Source organism: Ochotona curzoniae, unplaced genomic scaffold, assembly GCF_017591425.1.
Source record: "Ochotona curzoniae isolate NIBS_2020 unplaced genomic scaffold, NIBS_Ocur_1.0 contig_2321, whole genome shotgun sequence".
In the NCBI taxonomy this organism is placed as follows: Eukaryota; Metazoa; Chordata; class Mammalia; order Lagomorpha; family Ochotonidae; genus Ochotona; species Ochotona curzoniae.
In genome coordinates this window covers 13,854,948-13,876,349 of record NW_024465421.1, presented here as the reverse complement: position 1 = coordinate 13,876,349, position 21,402 = coordinate 13,854,948, and the positions used below count along the sequence as shown (strand labels likewise).

Genomic DNA, 21,402 nt, shown 5'->3' with positions numbered 1-21,402 from the left:
GTTTCTGTTTCCGGCCTGGGGAGCAGGGTGGGCTCAGGAGCGCAGCTGTCGGTTCTCTCCACAAGCCTCGATCCTGCACTTCTGGGGATTGTCCAGCAGTTAAGAGACAAAGCCATTGCTTGTTGGGTTGCCAGCCTGTGTCGCAGAGGCCTCCACCCAGCTCATCCCCCCCTTCCACAGGCCACAAGCCCTTTAAAAAGTCCCAAAGAGGCTCAGACGCGGTGAGCGAGACGAGCTCTGTCAGCCACGTGGAGGACTTGGAAAAGGCGGAGCAGCTGGCGAGTGGACCGGAGCAAAGCACACCGGAAGCCCCTGGCCCCGAGCAAGCTCCGGGGACATGCAGCCCTCAGGAGCCCGAGGCCCTGCCCGCCGGGGCCCAGTCCCTGGGAGTGGACTGCCCACAGGTGGAAGAGCGGGAGAGCTTAAGATAAGCCTCGGTGTTGGGTTCGGGACTGTGCTGTTTGTCAGATGAAGTGATAATGACAATGTGAACCAGGCAAGTACACGAGAAATGACTGTGTTTAACTGGGATTTTTGCAAAAACTTGTGCCTGAGAGCCAGACTTTCTGGGAGGGCAGTTGGCTTGTCAAGCTTGGTGTTTACCACCAACTGTTGTCTGTCTTACTCAACTGTAGTATTACCATTTTCCCCCTAAGTTACATAAACACTTTTATTCACAAAGAACACTTAGAATTTCAAGTGCTTGCTACTTGAAACCCTTACTCTTATCTTTCTAACCATAACTGTAATAAGTTACTAGGTTGCACACGAGATCTTTCTGGTGAGACAGCTTTTGTTTGCATGCTCTGCTGTCCACCGGCAGAGGTGAGGCGAGGCAGCGCACTGGGCCCCGTGTGGGAGTCGGCCTGCACACCTGGGCGCTGGCCTCGAGAGAGCGGGTCTGGGGCATAGCTACGGGAGCCCTCTCCTCCGTCCTGCTGCTGCTCTTCCTGGAGCTCTAAGTACGGACTGTGTCCACTCGGGCTGTGGCAGCCTTCCCTGGGACTGTCTGCCAGAGCCATTCCTCCCTTTCTGTACTATTTGTAAACAAATATAAGGACTGATCTATTAAGTATAAAACCTCCTCCAGACCCACCTATGTATATTTTTAAATACTAGTAAGCTTTTAAATTGGCACGCCAAGTACAGGTTGTGCTCATTTCTGTTTAATATCTGAAACCCTGACGATGCTACCCAATGGAGCTAACATCAAGTAGGCTGTCCAGCCTTACTGGAGTCCAGGTGCCCCGGTAAGTGTGCCCTCACCCCAGCAGCAGTCAGCCCACAGCCAAAGACAGACTACTAGCTAATTTACTGTCCATCACACTTGTCCAGGGTGATGGCCCTGCGCCTTCTTAGTGCAGCCAAGTCAAGTTCCAGGAGCTCGTGTGGGGTGAGGAATGGATCCTGGGTGTGGTATTAGGAGCCTTAGTCACTACGTCACATTAAGCCTCTAATTACACTCTGATTACATGGAACTTGTCAAGGTGCAATCTTTTTTGCAGGGGGTAGTACAGATGATTAAACAAAGTCTTCCCTGTTTATTTGGTGCAATGAAGTATTACGTAAAATCGGGAGGGGTAAATTATCACCTTTAACAAGATTAATTTTTAAAGGTTTTATATATATATTTGGAATTGTTAAAATTGGTTTTGGTGAAACAAATTTCACCTTTCAGATATTATTTGAATGTTGATTTCAATAAAGATTCTTAAAATTGGTACAATGAATTCTGTTTATAAGGCCTGGCAACCTTCTGGAGGCTTTAGAAAGGCACAAGGTTTCTAAAACTAACTTGCGTAAAAACCACAACTTGGGCATTTTGACAATCTTACATTTGATTTAATTATTACGATTAAATTTAGTCCTCACATTGAAAAGCAGCAAGCTCAATGTTTCTGAAGTAAAGCAGTTTGTGTCTAAGTTCTGACTCAGTTTTCATTTAGCAGAATAAGAAATACTCACCTACGTATCTGCAGGAGCCCCCACGGCGACAGGTAGATCCGCTGCCCCTTCCAGCTGGACATGAAAAAGTGCATCTGAACAAATACCTTGGCCAAAATAAGATTTTATTGTGAAAATCATCTGAAAGGTGCTGAGTAAGGAAGGACCCACACGCAGGGATCCCATGTTCACCAGTTCACATTCCTCCACCCCAGCAACGGTTTGTATCCTGCAAGCAAGCTGCTTTCTGTGGTAACGCCTATCTTCAGCTTCCTGGAGAAGGGATCTTTTCCCATAAGCCATCTTCGTTTTTTCTGTAGAGCAGAGCTTTGTTTCCAGGAAACAGTGTGTTGGTTGGAGATGGATACTTTTTTAAAAACATTAAGGTAGATCTAATATGTTCAACAAAGTGAGGGGGCTCAGCCAAAGGCGAAGTGGAAAGGTTCTGGAAAAAAAAGATGAGTGTTGAGAGAGAGAATGGTGGCCAGGCTCTGTTCTCCTGTGCTTTGACACAAAGCATCTTCTTAAACATGCAGAGTATTCACAGACCACTACCTGTATGAAATGAAGTCTGCCACATTCAGGAGGAAAAACCAGTTACCTTCTTTACCAGCTGGGCATGCTGTGGGGGTGAAGCAGCCAAGTGGACACGCCAGTGGCAGCCACATGGAAAGGGAAGCAGCCGTTATCTAGTAGAAACCCTGGTTTTTTCTTGCAAATGAGGCAGCCAAGGTCCAGAGATTAGGATTTTTCCAGCCAAGTAAACTCTCACCTCTAGTATTTGCTTGTCATCTTGTTGCAACCAGAAATCCACATGTGGAAATGGTGTCCAGGAATACGGTCCTATTTGAAGTTGTTCTGTCTTTGAATCATAAATGCTGATCATCTTGAAAAGAACATTTCAAGGACAGAATGTAAGGCATTTTACCTACTTCTCCAATTCCACTGTTAGTTTAAGACAAGCTTCTTAAAAATTCTGTCTTGCATGGAACACTCCCAGTGTCTGTTACTGTGCTAAGCCCTGACAAGGCAGTCTTCCCCCCTGTGGCTGTATCCCTCAGGTCAAAGGTATGGGAATCAAAGGGCCACAAACCTGGGTGGGTGTGACTCAAGCTTGGGCCCCTCCTGCTCTAAAACACTGCCACCTCATTTACGCCCCCGTCACCTGGTCACTTCAACAGACGTAAAGGTGTGGTGGTTGGGCCCAGGAGTTAAGACACTGCTTGGAATGCCGCACTCCTTTGCAGAGTAGCTAGGAGCCAAACCTGGTTCTGCTGTTTACTCCCAGAACCCCAGGGATGGGGACCCTGGGAGGCAGCAGCTAGGCTCCTGGCATCATCAGAAAAACCCAGGGACCAGCCAGAGACTTAAGAATTTGGGGAGTTAACCAGTGCACAGGAGCAGCTGTATCTGTGGTTTCTTGTGTTCCCCAATATTTTAAATGCATTCAAAAGAAAATAGTTTGTAAAAAGCTGCCAATGGCAGTTTTTAGATAAACTAGTGATATTCAGTTACTGACATAAGTTCTGATTACTAAGACTATTATGCTACTTAAATTGTAGAAGGAATTCTAAAAATGTTAAAAGGATGGCAAAATAAATCAGACTCTGCACGTTCTGTGAAAATGTCAGCAGATTCTCTTGGGTATGCTGAATGCAGTTTCTATTTTTTCATGCTTTGAACATTTTAGAGAATATTTTTGGACCAGTGCCGTGGCAAATGAAGCCACTGCCTTCAACACCAGCATCCCGTATGGGTGCCAGTTCTGGTTCTGACTATGCCACTTCGGAGCCAGCTGGCACTACACAGGAGTTCGAGGCCTCCTACCAAACTTCTGAGCCAGCTCCTTGCATCCAAGCGGGGATCCTAACGGCCAGGTGGTTCACTTTCCAAATGTGAATCATCCCTTTACCTCGCAACTCTGCTTTTCAAGTAAATAAATCGTAGAAAAAGGAATGGCTGAAAGTTAATTTTTAACAAAACGTGAAATCAGACTTTCACTTACTTTGCTCTTCTGGGAAGTACATCATTCGAGCACATTACTCCCCAGTGACTTGTTCTAAAGACCTGCATGATCTAAGTGCAGAGTGGAGAAGGTTCCTTCCTGTTCCCCTCTCTGCAGGAACTGAAGATGGAAAGTTCTTAGAAAGTGGAAACCGTTCAATCTAGATGCCATTCATTCACAGGGGGCCTCTTCCTGAACCTGGTGCAAAGCTGTGTCCATTCATTACTCTTCTGAGAAGGCTGCGTGGAGGGCCCTGGTAACTCACAGCACTGAGCAGGTGGGCAGTGGCAGGCACTGTGATGTAGCCGGTGAAGCCACCGCCCGGGATGCCCACTTCCCAAGGCAGAGTGCTCAGACTGACTGCCACTTCTGCGCGTGCTGGGAGGCAGCACCATCATGTCTTCAAGCACTCGACATCTGGATGGCATTCCTGGCTCCTGGCTTTGTCCAGGCCCCAGCCCCTGCTCACGAGGACATTTGGAAAGTGAACCAGCAGACAGATTTCTTTTCCTCTCTGCCTTTCAATTTGGTGGGGGGGGGGGGGGGGTAGGGGGAGGAATTAAGAGAAAACAACTTCCCTCCACTGCTTCACACTCAAGTGGCCAGAGCTGGGCCAAAGTTGGGAGCCAAGAACTTCTTCCAGGTCTCCCACATGGGTGCAAGGCCCAGGCACTTGGACCATCCTCTGCTGCTTTCCCAGGTACATTGGCAGCCAGCTGGATGGGAAGTGAAGCAGCCAGGACTTGAACTAGCACCCACATGGGATGCCAGCACTGAAGGCTTAGCCTGTTGCCAAATATTGTTCCCATCCTTTTAAAGAATGAAACTGTTCTTAGGTCTGTAACACTTGAGGCTCTGGCCCCTGGTGCTTTTTTTCTTCCTTAACCCCTCAACACAGAAGGTTTCAGACTCACTGGTCCCCCGGCTAACGCCCGCGCGGCTCGCAGCTCCTCCTCTGGGCCTCGGTCTGGGAAGGACGCTCGGTAAATCTCTGCAGTTTGTATGTTGACAGCTGTGAGGGAAAAGATGCCCAAGTCGGGGGTCAGTGCTGCCTCACACTCCTGCCACTATGGACAAGGCACAGAAAGAGAACAAACTGGTTCTTGGGTAGCCATAGCTGCCAGGAAAGGGTGGAGGCCTGCGCCAGCCTGGGTAGGACGCTGGTCCTTGTGGGACACTCACAGGTTCTCAGGTGGGGCAGGGCCGCCTGGCCCTGTGCCCAAGTACGTTTCTGTAGGGTGCAGGGGTGGGAGGATGGCCTTTGTCATGTGGCAGTTACAACCAAATAATCAAAAATAGCGTCCACCGCCCAGCTAAATAAATATTACAGGTGTGGCAGACGCCCTGGGCAGCTGCAGCCCCACCTTCTTGTGCTGTGTCCTTAGGAGGCCTGGGGACGAGCCTGGGGGGGCGGCGAGACTGGGCTGCTGGTTCGCACTTTCTCTGCCAGGATCTCTCATCTCATGTACAACCTAGCCCCTTACAGAGTTCCCTCCTCCTGCCCCTGGCAGTACCAAGGCCTCCTGACACTGAGCCTGCTCTGTTATTCACACACCACAGAACCACACTGCCACCAGGGATGGGCCAGTGGAAGGCGCCATGGCCTAGGGATGCCCCCTGCTGTACACCCATGATGCCCACACGCTGACGGCACCAGGGCACACTGCAGGATTCTGCTCCGCTGTGCGGCCCAGTCCTGCCACATGGGCACGGTCAGCCCTGCGGTCTGGGAGCTGTGGCCTTCACATCCACAGCAAGTAGAAGAGCCAAGATTTGAACTCGAGCCATCACATCCTGACAGAAGTGGGCACCATTAGTCTGTCTTGAGGCAGACTGTCACCTGGAGCCCGCCTTAACATGTGACCAGGCTTCCAGCCCCAGGGGAAAATGTCACTTACCGATGCCATAAATGATTGGAAAATGGTTTTCATTTTCTTCCCGGTCATTTAATTCTAGTGGTTAAAAAAAATAAATAAAATGGAGATGATTTCAAGAAATAGTAAGCAGTGAGGTTTGTTCACTCTACAACAAAGGCTGAGGAGGAGGTCCGTGGTCAAGGGGCAAGCAGGATTTCGAGACCCTGCCATCTCCACGGACCCGGCTCCAAAACCCCATGCCCTCTTCCTCTCCAACAACCAGAGAGGCTCCGCAAAACCCCAATGAAGAAGCTGGGCCACTGACGGGGCTGGCATTCAAACTGAGGCTGACTGGGGGACAAACAGGGTCATTCCAGCATGGAAAAAGAACAGCAAAGCAATGGAGACCAAGTGCCCGGGTTGGTCCTGTAGAAGGGCAACAGTGAAGCCTGGCTGCACCCACAGCTTTGTGTTGAGGGAAGAAGGCAGAACTGAGCCGAGACAGCCCAGTAAACACGCCATGGGGTGACAGGTTAAACCTCCACCTGTGGCACCAGCATCCCATATGGACACGGACTCAAGTCCAGGAGCTACTTCTGATCCAACTCCCTGCTACTGGCTTGGGACGGCGGCAGCCGACGGCCCAAGCACTTGGACCCCTGCACCCACGTGGGAGACCTGGAAAAAGCTCCTGGCCACAGGTTTTGGCCCAGCACAGCCACTGCAGCCATTTGGGGAGTGAACCAATGCATGAAAGGTCTATCTTCCTTTGCCTCGCAAATTAAAAAAAATAAACCCTTAAAAAAACAAAAACAGCATTCACATCAGCACTTGGGTTTGATGCCCAGCTCCAGCTTCTTGCTAACACACATCGTGGGAGGTGTGGTGATGGCTAAAGTGACTTAAGTTCCTGCCACTCACGTGGAGGACCTCGGCCAAGTTGCTGGCGTCTGGCTTTGATCCCCCGGGGCCGTATCATTAGGGGAGTGAACCAGTGGATGAATGTGCTTTACCTGTTTTTCAAATAAGCAAAAAAAACGTTTAAAAGGCAGAACTTACCTGTCACACATAACGTCACTAAATGAATATCATCTTCCTGTTTGTCAAATTCACCTACAATGAGAATTTCCGAACTGCATGTAAGAAAATCTTCTAAGAGCTGGCACTGTGACGCAGCAGGTTAAGCTGTTGCCCACAGCACCAGCATACCATGTGGACTTCCTGTTCAAGTCCCAGCTGCCTGGCGTCCAATCCAGCTCCCTGCACATGTGCCTGGGAAACAGCAGAAGATGGCTCAAGTCCTAGGGCCGCTGCACCCCTGTGGGAGACCCTGAGCGATCTCCGGCTTTGACCTGGCCCAGCTCCAGCCTCTCAGGCCTTTTTTCGACATGAGCTAACAGAAGACCTAACTCTGCCATTCAAATAAATCAGTTTTTTGAGGAATATTCAAATGAGTACAACACTGCTGAGCAAGTCAAGGGAGGAGGGACGGAGCCAGATGAGCACCTGCAGGCCAGCGCCCGGCCCTGGGGCCTGGCAGCCAGCTGACGCCCTGAGCCCTCAATGTTCAGTGACTCACCCATTCTTTGTCACCAACTCTGAACAAACAAGATTCATTCTGACAGGTCTGAGGCACACTTAGATTCAAAGGTGACATTTACTCCTAACGAACTTCTCCCTCATTCCAGGTCATTCAAAAAAGAGAAATCTAGTCTTTATAAAAGCTTTTGGAAGATGCACGGGAGTATAAGGACGTCTCTGAGGGCACAGCATCTTAGCTGGGAATATTTGTTGTGTTCCTGCTCATACTCCTATGCATGTTTTATGCCCACTTGGTCCTGGTTGATTTTGTACAGTGTTATTTTCCGATATCCTTCAAACCTTCCCTTATTTTTCAGTGACAATGTAAGTACTCTTCTATAGCGAGATACTAGATCATTTCCTCCTGTAATTAATCTTCTACTGCTCATCTGTGGCGACACGTCTCCATGCTCGCTGCAGATCACTTTCTCAGAACAGATGCAGGTCAGAGGACGCAAGCCTGCCACAAGCCGCCGCGCCAAGCACTGACTGCCCGTGCTAAACACACGACGCCTTGTGGTGCTTGTGATTTCACAGACACGTGCTCATTTACATGGGAAAAACACTGGTATCAACAGTGATTCTACTTTTCAGTACATTAAGGCCATGGCTGCCAGGAGGGGGCTGTACACAGTGGAATTTACTACCCTGGAATGCAGCAAATGCTACTTTGAAAGGAAATCCTGTCACTGTGCCCACAAGCTCCGGGCACTCTGCCCAGCTCTGTGCTCCTCCACCTTGTAGGATGGCAAGCCCTGCGCCCCTACTTCCTGACAGCGCCCCATGTGTGTGTCCCTCAGGTGTACTTGCAGCGGGTCCAAGTGTTTGTCAAATTTTGAGGAAAAGACAGTGAACTTACTAAGGAGTTGATGGGTGAGTTTCCGCGACAGCTGCCTGTCATCACTGAAGCCGCCCACGAGGTGCACCTCCAGCCTGGAGAGAAACGGGACAGTGGTCAGGAGCTGGGCAACACGTGCCCAAAGCCTGTGGGCCTTTGTCATGCCGGACATGGATGTGCCTCTTTGCGGCCAGCTTCGTGCCCTGGGACCAGCATCCGCTGCCTTACCCAGCAGCTGACACGCTGCGCTCCTGCACATGCGCCTCAGCCGCAGGAGCCCCCAGACCCTCCATAAGCCTTCACCAAGCAGCACGTAGGCCACAAGCAAGAGAGCTGTCCTGGCCAACTGACAGAGGAAATGGAGTCTACTTTGTAAAGCTCTGACGAGGGGTCCACCACACCAGATTTTCTCTGTGTTCCACTGCACAGGAGATAGGGGAAGCCTGCCGACCATATCCCCTCCCTCAGACGTCCTGATGCACACTAGCAGAGCGAAGGGCTGACAAGGAGTAGGCATCTACCACAGCAGCTGAGTCCACTAGAGGGGCCGGCATTGTGACCTAACAGGTTAGGCCACTACCAGCAGTGCCGGCATCCTGTATGGGTGCTAATTCATGTCCTACCTATTCCAGTTCTGACCCTGTTCCTGCTAATGTCCTGCAAAACCAGTGAAGGATGGCTCAGGTCTTTGGGCCGTGCGCCTGAGCGAGAGACCCAAATGGAGTTTCTGGTTCATGCTTTGGCCTGGCCCTGAAGTAGGGAATGAACCAGTAGACAGAGTATCAATCTCTATCTCCCTCTACCTTTCAAATAAAATCCATCTTAAAAACAAAAAACATGCTGCATCTGCCGGCATAATGGCTCAACTGGCTTATCTTCCATCTTGCAGCACTAATATCCCATATGAATGCTGGTTCAGGTCCCAGCTGCCCCACTTCCCATCCAGCTCCCTGCTTGTGGCCTGGGAGAGCAGACCAGGAAAGCCCAGAGCCTTGGGCCCTGCACCCGCGTGGGAGACTCCGAGGGGGCTCCTGGGTTTGGACTGGCTCAGCTCCAGCCATCTGAGGGAGTGACCCACCAGCAGATGGAAGATCTTCTCTATCTCTCCTTCTGTAAATCTGCCGTTCTAATAATTTTTTAAAAAAAATAAATACCAGCCCAGCGCGGTGGTGCAAGTGGTTGAGTCCTCGCCTCGCACGCCCGGGATCCCATATGGGCACTGGTTCTAATCCCGGCAGCCCCGCTTCCCTTCCAGCTCCCTGCCTGTGGCCTGGGAAAGCAGTTGAGGACGGCCCAAAGCTTTGGGACCCTGCACTCGCGTGGGAGACCCTGGCTTCGGATCAGCATAGCATCGGCCGTTGCGCTCACTTGGGGAGTGAATCATCAGACGGAAGATCTTCCTCTCTGTCTCTCCTCTCTGTATATCCGCCTTTCCAATAAAAAATAATAAAAATAAATCTTTAAAAAAATAATAAAAAAATAAAAACCACATCCCATATCTGAGTGTTTGGTTCGAGTCCCAGAGCCCCTCTGCTTCTGACCCAGCTTCCTGTGCATGCCCAGCATGGGCAGCAGTTTATGGCTGCAGTAACTCGGGTCCCTGCCACCCACATTCCAGGACCCCTGGCTGCAGCCCGAGCCGGCCCTGATTGTTGCAGGTGTTCAGGCAGTGAACTAGTGCAAAGATCAGTGTCTGCCTTTCACACACAAAAAAAAGCTCTGGCCAAATCCTATGGTTTAACACAACCGAACTAGCTCTCTTCAACTCCGTTTCTTTCTCACCTGGGGAATGAGTGAATGACTGCCCTACTTCACACTGCCTTCTATGCAAACTCTTAAGGAATGAACCAGACCCTCCCATGCTCCGAGTACAGTGTTGCCTCAAGGAAGTTTCTAAAAGTTGCACCAGTGATGCCAGCATCACATCTACACGCCGATTCATGTCCTCACTGCTCCATTTCCAATCTAGTTCCCCGCTGCCAATGGCCCAATCGCTGGGGCCCTCACCACTTCCGTGAAAGACCAGGATGAAGCTCCTGGCTCCGGCCCTGGCTGTCCCAGCCATCTGGAAGATCCGTTCCTCCTTTCTCCGTAACTTTCAAGTAAGTAAATAAATCTTTAGGCATGCATGTGCATGCACGCACACAGACATGTTCAATAGCAAGGGGCTGCGAGCTGCAGCTTTGTTGCACAGAGCGACTGGATGAGGACTAGGTAATCACGCTCCCAGAGTCAAGGGGCCGGGCGTGCACGGAGACCTGGCTGCGTAAGTGGCTGGGCTGGGGCACACCGGGAAGCCAGCTCAAGTTAGGCTTAAGAACTGACCACTGCCGCAGTGGTTGGCACCCCCTGGCAGGCCTGCCCCCCAGATCCCAGCGTTGCGGGGAGCCCTGACCACACTCGCCCTTCCACTTCCTGCTAATCATGCACACGCTGCCAGGGAGCTGATGGTGCTGCAGGTGCTTGGGACTCTGCTACCCGGTGGGAGACACAGATGGGGTTCTGGGCTCCTGGCTTCAGCATTTCACATAAAAAAAAAAGAAAATGATGTGCTGCGCCAGTGAAACTGACAGCGTTTCTTTTTCTAACACCCGAGTCTGGCCCTGGGTGGCTGTCTAAACCACTAAACGACCACCGCACCACTCAATACTGCTTACTAATTTACGCCATTTTTTTTAATTGAACAGGAAAGAGCCAGACTTCTGAGTTCAACCAGTGGGCGCCCAGGGCCTTCTGCATGTTCATTTAATGGCTAAGACTGCGGAGCAAATGGCAGCACTGCCTGCCCAGTCTACAACCTGCCTGAGGGCTGGGGGGCCGGGAGGGAAGTTAGACAGCCAGGCCTGGGGCGGGACCGGCATCCAACTGGCTGTGTTGGAGGCAAGAGGACTCGGCTGGCTCTGACGCGCCTCTTAGCCAGCGCTCCGCAAGGACCCACTGATGTGCAGCCCGAGAGGCAGGCCCCAGCTGCACGTGCCCCTCGTGCACACAACAGCCGCCGCTGCTGGATCCCACAGGGCGCGGGGGACACGCCTCCCCTGACACCCCAGCTGCACGTGCCCCTCGTGCACACAGCAGCCGCCGCTGCTGGACCCCACGGGCACGGGGGACACGCCTCCCCCGACACCAGCTGGCGGTTCCCACTCCCACGGCAGAGCAGTGGAGTGCTCACCTGCCACTTTGAGACTGGCTGGGAATAGACTTTATGGAGTTCATGATCAAGGGGACCTCGGCTTTGGTGTCGGTTCCATCACAGTGTGTCAGGCAGGTAGCCCCGTTACCTGAAGAACAAGGGGGAGAGGACTTGGATTATTCCTGCCATGAAGCCTGCAAGCCCGGGCGGCTCTGTGCACTGGGGCCGTCTGCCCTTGACTGTCCAGTGGGACGAAGGGAGGCAAGTGTGGCTGCCCAGCCAACCCACTCGGGCCAGGGCCTCAGAGATGTACCATGCAGACTAGAAAAAACCTATGCCAAGTCAGGTTTCCCATCAGACACCAGGAAATGAGCATGGACACAAGAGATGGTCCCCAACATTGGGTCACTTTAAGTAACAGGTTTGCCTTCACCTCTCTTATCATACCTGTGTGCCTCAGGACCACAATGTGACAAGTGGTGGCATCATCAGAACCCAGAATGGAGATGGAGCCTGTTTAGAAAAGAAATAAAATAAAATATCCAGTCGCTTCTGGGGGGTCCTGCCCAATTCACTGCTTCCTAACCTACCATCCTTTGGGGAGGTCACTGCCAGCTCTCTTTGCTGAACATACAGAAGGCCCTGGGGTCCCACTGGTTGAACAGACTGACCTCTGAGAAGTCTGGCTCTTTCCTGTTCAATTAAAGAAAAATAAAATAGTGATGTAAATTAGTGAGGGGTGATGACTGGCAGGGCGGGGCAGAGTGAGCCAAAGTGTGCAGTGTGAGTGGGGAACGCACCTGAGGGGGGGCTGTGTGCTTCCTGACAGCGCGGCCCCCAAGAGCAGTCAGCCAGGACAATGCAAGCAAGACGAGGCAAGGCTGATTTTATTTATTTATTTATTTATTTATTTATTTTTACCCAATAAAGCATGATTTTAGCACTCAGGAATTAAGATGTGAAAATCCTTGATCACTGTTCTTTACCGACCCTGCCAGTGTGCAGGGCGGTGGTTGGGAAGCCACTTCACTATCCATGAGAGGAAGCAGGGGCAGAGCCCTCCTGTCCTCTGATTGAGCACCTGCCCACGGAAATGTGCACTAGGGAAATGACCCACAACTTCCTAATGGCTGTGATACAGGAGCAAAATCCTGAGAGCAGTGACAGTATGTAAGGAAACCCCACAGGGCCGACATACGCCACTCCTGGCAGAGCCACAGCAGACGAAGGCGAGTTTCCAAGTGCTAGCTGAAAACCAGCAAGACACAAAAGTACAACATCTCTGAAGAGCTCTAAGTCTCCATTGCTACAATGATGACAGACTGTGTCACCACTGCAATAATGACACTTTCTTACCCTTATCCCCAAATGTGTACTGTTAACAATGGCAGAGATGGGGCCCGGCGGCATGGCTCAGCAGTCAGAGTCCTCGCTTTGGGCGCGCCAGGATCCCATATGGACACCAGTTCTAGTCCTGACAGCTCCACTTCCCATCCAGCTCCCTGCCTGTGGCCTGGGAAAGCAGTCGAGGACGGCCCAAAGCCTTGGGACCCTGCACCCGTGCGGGAGCCCTGGAGGAGGTTCCTGGATCCTGGCTTTGGATTGGCCTAACACCGGCCATTGCAGCTGCTTGGGGAGTGAACCATTGGACAGAAGATCTTTCTCTCTGTCTCTCCTCCTCTCTGTATATCTGACTTTACAATAAATCTTTAAAAACAAAAAATAATGGCAGAGATGAACAAGCAAATATTTATAGAAAAGATATTAAGTAGCAAAGGTTTCTGTAACTGGGACAGGCGCTGCGGCACAACAATTGAAGCCACCACTTGTTACAACACTACATTCGATTCAGAGTGTATGGCATGAGACTCAGCTCCTTCGCTTAACATCCAGCTTCCTGGGGAGCGGGGAGGGGAGGTTAGAGGGGCAGACAATGGCTCAATGGCTAAAGCCTCACCCTCATGTGCTGGCAACCCATATGGGCGCTGGTTCGTATCCCGGCTGCTTCACTTCCCATCCAGCTCCCCAGGAACCCTGCACCCATGCGGGAGACCCAGAACAAACTCCTGGCTCCAGAATGGCTCAGCTCTGGCTATTACAGCTACTTGGGGAGTGAACCAGCAAATACAAGAGCTTTCCATCTCTCAGCTCTGTAAATCTGATCTGCCTTTCCAGTAAACCTTTAAAGAAAAAAACACAGCTTCCTACGATGAACCTGGAAAGGCAAATGATGGCCAGGGTCCCTGGGGGCCTGCCACCCATGTGGGAGATCCGGATGCAGCCCAGGCTCCTGGTCTACTGCCTGCTGTAGCTCTTGCTCTTGTGGGCATTTGGGGAGTGATCCAGTGGATGGACGAGCTCTATTTCTTTGCTCCATCTTTCAAATACATAAAATTCTTTCTAGAAACTGTCTAATTGAATACATTGTTAGTAAGCCCAGTGCCCTCCTCCCCAACAAAGGCTCCAGGTGCTTAAATACTTCAATTAAAAAAATGGATACTTTTTTCAAAAACGACACACCTGGGCAATGCCAGGGTATAACATCATTGCTTTTTTCCTTGCAACAAGTGACTGAGCTGGTGCAAATCTAGGTTAGTGTTTAGTTGTTTAAGAAAAGAGATGTAATAAATGTTAAGCTCAGTTGCTTAGTTATGCATTGTTCTTTCATTTTTAAAGATTTATTTATCTGTAAGACAGATTTGGCAAAGGCGGGGGCGGGGATGAGGCAGGGAGAGGGAATGGAAGAGGGAGACAGAACCTTTTCTCCACTGGTTCTCTCCCCAGGGGGACGCAGCCATCGGGACTGGTCCAGGCAGAAGCCAAGAGTTTCACCTGGGTCTCCCAGGAGAGTGGCAAGGGCCCAAGCGCTGAGGCCACCCTCTGTGCCATCCCGGGCTGTCAGCAGGGAGCTGGATGGCAAGTGCAGCAGCGCCCACACTGGATTACACAGGGTGTCATTACCTGCTTTGCCACAGCGCCAACCCATTTTCCTCTTAATAAACTTCCATCAACAAGAAGCAGCAATGAGAACAAGTCCCTTCATTTAATTAATGAGAAACACATGTGGCTGCCTGCGCTGAAACTTGGCACCCACCTGGGACCCCAGACTGCCTCTCACTTCCTTAGCTCTCTGCTCACTTCACCCAACAGAGAGTGTAAGATCCTCTTGCACCCGACGCCTGATGCCTTTTGCTTTGTTCGAGGAGGGACTGTAAGGGGTGGGGGACAGTAGGACAGGCAAAATGTGCACAAGTGGGCCACCACCGAAAGCCAAGTTACTGCTGAGAACAGACCACAAAATCCTCCTCTCCTCAACACAGGTCCCCAGGAAATACAAGCAAAAGATCAGAAACAGCTCTCCAAAATAACCAGAGGTTTTCTGTTTTCACCTTCCATCTTAAGAAATGAACAAGCTTAGCCAAATTTCTTTTTGGGACAACACGGGCACCAACGTTACAAACCCACATCCTTTAGCAAACACAAATAACCTGACCTTTCTCGACTTCAAATACTCGGAACCTTGATGTTCCCTAAAAACGATCTGGACCCCAGGCCTATTCCCAACTTCCAATTCCTATTCCTATTCCAACGTGTACTTAAAACCCAGGACCTGGCGACTTCCTGGCAGAGTATCGGGGTTCTGCAGATAATGCCATCTGTCACATCTCCTCCACCTTGCTGCTGCCTTGGGAAAGCAGTTCAGACAACACCTCAACGCATGTGGCTGTGTGCCAGGAAAACTATTTACAGGAGACATGAACATGTAAATTGCATGTGGCTTTCTGCCGCTCATCTGAAACACACTGTTGATTCCTGGGCTGCACAGAGCTGGGGCGGGGCAGGGCAGCCACGGGAGCACACGCCCTGGGCCTCGCTGTCAGCACCTTTCTCCCGTGCCCCTGGGGAGCGCAGGTGAAGGTGCTCTGGGGGAGAAAACGACCAACACGTGTGCCTCTCCACGTGTGCCTCTCCATGCCCTAGGCCAGCCCTCCCTTGTACTACATGGAAACCACCACAACTTGTGACACTGCAGAGACAGAAAAGCACTCACCCACATTCTTCCAGAAGTTTACATTTTTTCCTCTCTTAGGGAGTTCTGCTTTTGATGCCAGAGTTAACTGTGATGAAGTACAAGGAGCACACGGCACACTGCCTAGCCCATGTGTGTGAGCTCAACCTGGCCTGGCAGCGGAGACCCCTGCAGACCCCTGCATTCCTCCGCAGCTCGGGGTGCCTGCCACAGCCCCCGCATCCTGCTGAGGTGCACCCCGGGAGGCAACAGGTGATGGTGCAGCTGTCTGCATCCCTGCAGACTGAGTGCCAGGCTCCTGGCTCTGGCCTGGCCCAGCCCTGGCCATGTGGGCATCTGCCGGGATGAAACAGCAGGTGGGGACTCTCCCTCTGAGTTTCTGCCTCTCAAATAACAATGGGAAAAAAAATAGAATAAAAGATGCTTACTTTAGCGCAAACCAAATTTTGGAAATCCATGCACAGCTTTTTCCTACTCGGATGTACCATGAAACTTTTTAAACAGTCCTCAAACACATGAATTTCAATTTTTTTTTTTTTTTGCAGAAAAAATGAACTTTTAATTTCCACCTTCCAGGAATTTTTCTATAGTGTCTTCATATATGCAACTGTCTGGAAGTGCATGCTGAAAGGGGTCCCACCCTTTCTCCATCATAACCCTTGTCACCCTTTAGCCCGTCTTCAGTGGTCACCGCTCACTTACACATGGAACAGTTACTGGGGCACACACTATGCCAGGCTGCCCACTGAGAAGCACAGACAACGACTCCCTCCGTCTCCCATCCGCCCGAAGCCGGGGGACACCGACCACCGAGTGAACCAACAAAACGAGTAACATCACCACCCCATCACCCACCACCACAGCCGGCCGAGACGGAGGAGCCACCAAAACCCGGACCGAACCCCAAAGGGCACTTCCAGCGGCGCAGAACAGTTTAAACCGGAGCCCATCCCGCCACCGAAGGGCAGCGCCAGGACGCCACGACGGGAGAAGGGTCAGCCCAGCGCACCGGTGCCTTCGGTCCACCGACCGACCGAGACCCCGTCAACTGGATCTGTGGCAACGAAGGCGTTCCGTTTCACATTTTAACAATAAGAAATTCCTTTCCAACAGCGCCAGCCCCAAGCACAGAGCCAAGGTTCGGAGGTCTAAGTCGAGGACAAAAGCAGGAAAAACAAAAACCCGTGCATCAGGGCGTGGTCCTCGCCACAACCCCAGCTGGGGAGAAAGCAGGGGGGCGGGGGCTTTCCTTGGGCTAAAAATAACCGGGTGCGAGTCCTGGGCCTCAGGGGGACCGGGGTTGCAGACAAGAGGTCAAAGGCGAGGGGACCCCGCAGGACACCCCCGCCGAGCGTCCCAAGCTCATTCTGCAGGAAGTTCGGCCACGGGGCGTTCTGGACAGGGTGCGCACCCCACACGCGTGCCTGGGAGCTTGCTGGGCCAGCACACCCAGATGTGCCGAAATGGACCCCAGTCCGGGCTGGGGAGGGAAGGGCCGCCCTGCCTGGGAATGGGGGTTCCCGAGGGTGCCCTCTGTGCTGTGCGACCTTGGGCAAGACGCCTAACGTCTCTGGGTCAAAGAGAGGGGCTCGGCAGATCCCTCCGCACCCTCAAATGCGCACAAGGCGAAAGCCCGGCGGAGCTCCAGAGCGCGCCGGGCTCCCGGGTGCCGCCAAGCCCCCCGCGCTGCGCCAAGTTTAAACCCTGTTCGCGGGGAGCGCTCCCGCCAAGCTCCGCCTCGGGCCCGACCCGAACCCCCGCGCCGGCCTCCGCTCACCTCCAGACACGGGTGGGCTCGGACGAGGTCCCCGGCCGACTGCGGCAGCCGCACGCGCTGCCCCTCCACGAGCAGCGGCATCGCCGAGGCGGCGGCGGCCTCCTCAGCACGGGCCGCCCGCCGCCCCCGCCCCGCCGCGAGGGCTGACGGGAAGGAGAGTCCGCACCGCGACGCGGCCGCCCCGAGAACTGGGGGAAAGGCAGGGCTTGGGGCCGCACGGCCTCACGGGAAACATAGTCCAAGCGCAAGGAAGTGGCGTCACATGGCCAGCAAGGGGTGCTGGGAAATGTAGTCCCCAAAGCGTGGGGCGCCGAGGAGTGCAGAGGCAGGCAGAGTCGTCTCATCTGGAGCTGAGGGCACCGGGAATGTCCTCACGGATGGGCCAGCGTGGCCCGAGGGCGGGTCTCGGGATCTGCTGTCTTACTTCACTTCCAATCACTTGCTTCTAGGGCGTGTGGGCCGTTGCTCCACTTTGAGCTTGGAGCCTTAAACACAAAGGCTGTGCTGCCCCCTAGTGTTGTATTTGGTAATGGACGTAAACCTATTTAACCTGGAAAAATACGCCCCCCGCCCCGTGCTGGCCCCACACCTTGAGGCCACCAGTACCACTCTGGGTTCAAGCGAGGCACACCCATCGGAGGACCCCGAGCCCAGGAAATGACAGTGTACTGCCCTGGGCTGAGACAAGTGCCCCCATCCCTGTGGAGGGAGACTCCTCACCGCAGGACTCGCGAGCACATCCAGCTCCACAGTAGCTGGCGGTCAGGTGGAGCGGGGCAATTCACACGGAGCAGAAACCTCATCAGGATTCCATCAGCTGTGTTTCGTCCTCTTCCTTCGGCCAAGCTCCCCCTCCGCTCACATGGCCCACTCAACAAAAATCCCAAGTAGAGAACAGTTCACGGTGTCCCCCAGTCCCCCCAAGTTCTCGCCGTCACCAGCACTTCTCACAAACGTTGAAGTCAGCACATTTCCCGAAATTCCTACAATGTTGCTGCAAGTGAGGTTAAATCCAGCTTCGTGCGACTCCAGCCAGGGAAGGTGAAATTCTACGGAGATTTGACTTGAGCTGTCTGAGCAGCTTAAACTTCTCTCAGCTGGGTTTCTCATCTGTTGAACAGCACCTGTTCTACAACCAGCACCTGTCACCCGGCACAATGGTGCAGATGACTGCTGGCCCTGGAACTGCGGTCAAGGAGGTGAAACACTTTGAAATGTGTAGGTTGAGAATGCCCATGGTTCCTGCCCACGTTGGTCAGCTCTTGTCTGCTGATTCAACCTAGTTTAGTCCCAGCCACTGTGGCCTTCTGGGGATGCAGCAGAGGATGAAAGAGCTCCTTCAACAAACTTTTTTAAAAAAGATTTTAAAATGCAGGATTAATACAGAAGGAAAGAGAACTTTTATCCAATAGTTCACTTCCCAAATAGCCACGAGGGCTGGAGCTGGCCTGAAGCCTGGAGCCAAGAGCCAGAAGCTTCTTTGTGGTCTCCCACATGGGTGCAGGGGCCCGTGCACTTGAGCTAGCCTCCGCTGCTGTAACAGAAGCCTTAGCAGGGGACTGGGTCTGAAGTAGGAACAGCCCGGACTAGATCCAGTGTCCACTGGAATGCCGGCACCATAGGTGACAGCCCCCCAAAAGGAACCTGCTGGGGTCAACTTTGCCCCAGCTGTAGCTTCATCTGCTGAGAGGAAGTACCAGGTTTTCTGATTTCATAATCATCACACAGGCAAAACCTCTTCTCACTAAAACAGGAACCTCCAACCATCTCCAAAGGCAGAGCACCGCAAGTCCAACTGAGACACTCCAATCGAGAGCCAGACGCAGAGATCTCTCACCTGCAGCTTCCCAGGCTGAGCAGCAGCACAAAGCTGCACTGAAGCCACACTGTGCAGTGCTCGCCACGTCTTAGGACTGAAGGCTACACGCCCTGCAGGTCACTTAGGCCACGAGTGAAATGGGCTCTGTTGGACCCAGGCCCAACTGTGTTTTAGAAAGCTCTGGAGGGGAAGCTAGCGCATAATGCAGTTTAAGTAACACATTATAGGGCCCGGCACAGTAGGCCTAGGGGCTGAAGTTCTCACCTTGCACTTACTGGGATCCCATATAGGCACCAGTTCTAATTTCAGCAGCCCCGCTTCCCATCCAGCTCCCTGCTTGTGGCCTGGGAAAACAGCAGAGGACGGCCCAAAGCCATGGGACCCTGCACCCGTGTGAGACCAGGAAGACACTCCTGGCTCCTGATTTGAGGCCATTCAGGGAGCGAACCAACTGATGGAAGCTGTCTCTCTGTACATCTACCTTTCCACCAAAATCTTTTAAAACAAAAGAAAATATTTAAGAAACAGTAATTACACGGAAGAAAGGAAATGGATTTTGGCCTTGAAAGACTCCCCAGGAAAATGCTCCCTGACTACAAATCATCACACGACAGCGGACCTCAGCGAGGCCAGGTGAGTATTTGCTGTTGGTCAGATAGCTCGTTACAAAAACAGCCAGTGTGACGTGCGGAGCGCGATGAAACGCCCACTGGCTCTTTTACACTTGCAGTGTCAGTCATGTCTCGGGAAGGAAGTCTGCCCAAGGCGCATGGGCCAAGCCCGGAGCCTGCAGGCTTGCTTCTTAGAACAAGGCCCACTGTGCTCCTAGCACTTCCAAGGAGGATCCCACAATTTCTTTCCCACAACTTTTCCTTCCTAAGTGCTTGCTTCTCTTGGACCTGCCTGGCTGGACACTCCTGACTGGATGAGATGAGGAAGCTGCTGACATTTGAGGCCATCCCGTCACAGCAGGCACTTGTTCCTGAACACTTTTTTTCCTTAAGATTTATTTATTTTTATTAGAAAGTCAGATATACAGAGAGGAGGAGAGACAGAGAGGAAGATCTTCCATTCGATGGTTCACTCCCCAAGCAGCCGCAACAGCTGGAGCTGAGCCAATCCGAAGCCAGGAGCCAGGAGCTCTTGCAAAAGGGTGCAGGGTCCCAAGGCTTTGGGCCGTCCCCGACTGCTTCCCCAGGCCATAAACAGAGTTGGACAGGAAGCGGGGCTGCCGGGATTAGAACCAGAGCCCTTATGGGATCCCGGTGTGCACAAGGCCACTATGCTTTCGCACCGGGGCCCCTCTACGCTTCCAATCACGCCAGCCCTATTTCCCCCTTTTCAACTGTGAGATGTCAAGAGCAGGTTTCCACGGCAAACACGACACGTCCACGCACCAGACTGGCAAAGGAGTACACAAGCGCAGAGAAAGGACATCTATGTGAGAAATCTTTCTTTATTGGGAGTTGCTCTCCTTATCAGCGTGATGAAAGTCTCATATTACCGTGTCTTCATTTTATTTTTACAATGCAATTTTTCCCCAAACTCCTTTCAAATTATACAGATCTACTTGCAAACATATCCTTCTACTTTAAAACTACTTCCCGACCCACAAAGACCCCACCAACCCTCACCCACGAGCTCCGGTGAAGACATTTGCTCAGTTCATACAGCACACGTATCCTCACCTTGCCAGGAGATAAAAAGAATCTTAAGATTCTTAATGACTGTTCTCCAAGTCAATGAAAGAAAAACAAATCTCGAAAATCCAGAAATATTTAAAACATTAAAAATTTCTATTTTCCAAAAAGATATTTACAGGTTCGAATTCAGACTCTGTATTCCCATCAATGTAACTTGTAGAAGAACCTTAGGAAAAAGGAAGCAGTTCATTACAAAAGATCCATGATCAAGAAAATATTGCTTGCTTTTAAATAAATACAAAGTGTCAGAAAAATAAATAGGCTTAAAGACGGCCATTTTCACAAAGAAGTATACACATAAGGAACCAAGGGGGAGAGGGGGAGATACACTGAAATTTCCAAAGGCCTCCAGCAGAGTTGGCTCACATCTGGTTTGATGCCCCTCCCTCGGGGCTTCATTGTAAAAACGCAGACTTTGCCAGGAAAGCGATCACTGAGCCGCGTCCATACCACACACAGCCAGGAGCCCAGAGAGCGTCCACACCACACACAGCCGTGAGCCCAGAGAGCGTCCACACCACACACAGCCACGAGCCCAGAGAGCGTCCACACCACACACAGCCACGAGCCCAGAGAGCGTCCACACCACACACAGCCAGGAGCCCAGAGAGCGTCCACACCACACACAGCCATGAGCCCAGAGAGCGTCCACACCACACACAGCCACGAGCCCAGAGAGCGTCCACACCACACACAGCCACGAGCCCAGAGCGCAT

General features: G+C 52.1%; 2 protein-coding genes across 5 annotated transcripts in view; one reads left to right on the top strand and one right to left on the bottom strand.

Moving 5' to 3' along the window:
* PDXDC1 (pyridoxal dependent decarboxylase domain containing 1) overlaps nucleotides 1-1,717 on the top strand; it is a 47,844-nt gene extending 46,127 nt beyond the window's left edge. For both annotated transcript variants that reach the window (XM_040973244.1, XM_040973243.1), the window contains exon 23: nucleotides 181-1,717. In XM_040973244.1, coding sequence (XP_040829178.1) covers nucleotides 181-431 — 251 coding nt within the window. In that variant the 3' untranslated portion in view covers nucleotides 432-1,717. The remainder of the gene's footprint in view (nucleotides 1-180) is intronic.
* Nucleotides 1,718-2,050: 333 nt separating this feature from the next.
* On the bottom strand, nucleotides 2,051-17,306 carry NTAN1 (N-terminal asparagine amidase). 3 transcript variants are annotated; one of them, XM_040973245.1, is made up of 10 exons: nucleotides 17,165-17,296; nucleotides 11,948-12,050; nucleotides 11,805-11,870; nucleotides 11,397-11,505; nucleotides 8,246-8,319; nucleotides 6,865-6,918; nucleotides 5,848-5,901; nucleotides 4,864-4,961; nucleotides 2,717-2,830; nucleotides 2,051-2,389 (listed from the first exon to the last, which is right to left on the bottom strand). In XM_040973245.1, the coding sequence occupies exons 1-10, from the start codon at nucleotides 17,243-17,245 to the stop codon at nucleotides 2,210-2,212; spliced, it is 933 nt and encodes a 310-aa protein (XP_040829179.1). In that variant the 5' UTR covers nucleotides 17,246-17,296; the 3' UTR covers nucleotides 2,051-2,209. The 3 variants fall into 3 exon arrangements, with proteins under 3 accessions (XP_040829179.1, XP_040829180.1, XP_040829181.1); XM_040973246.1 differs by lacking the exon at nucleotides 2,717-2,830 and having other exon boundaries at nucleotides 17,165-17,306; XM_040973247.1 differs by lacking the exon at nucleotides 11,948-12,050 and having other exon boundaries at nucleotides 17,165-17,266.
* Nucleotides 17,307-21,402: the final 4,096 nt, after the last annotated feature.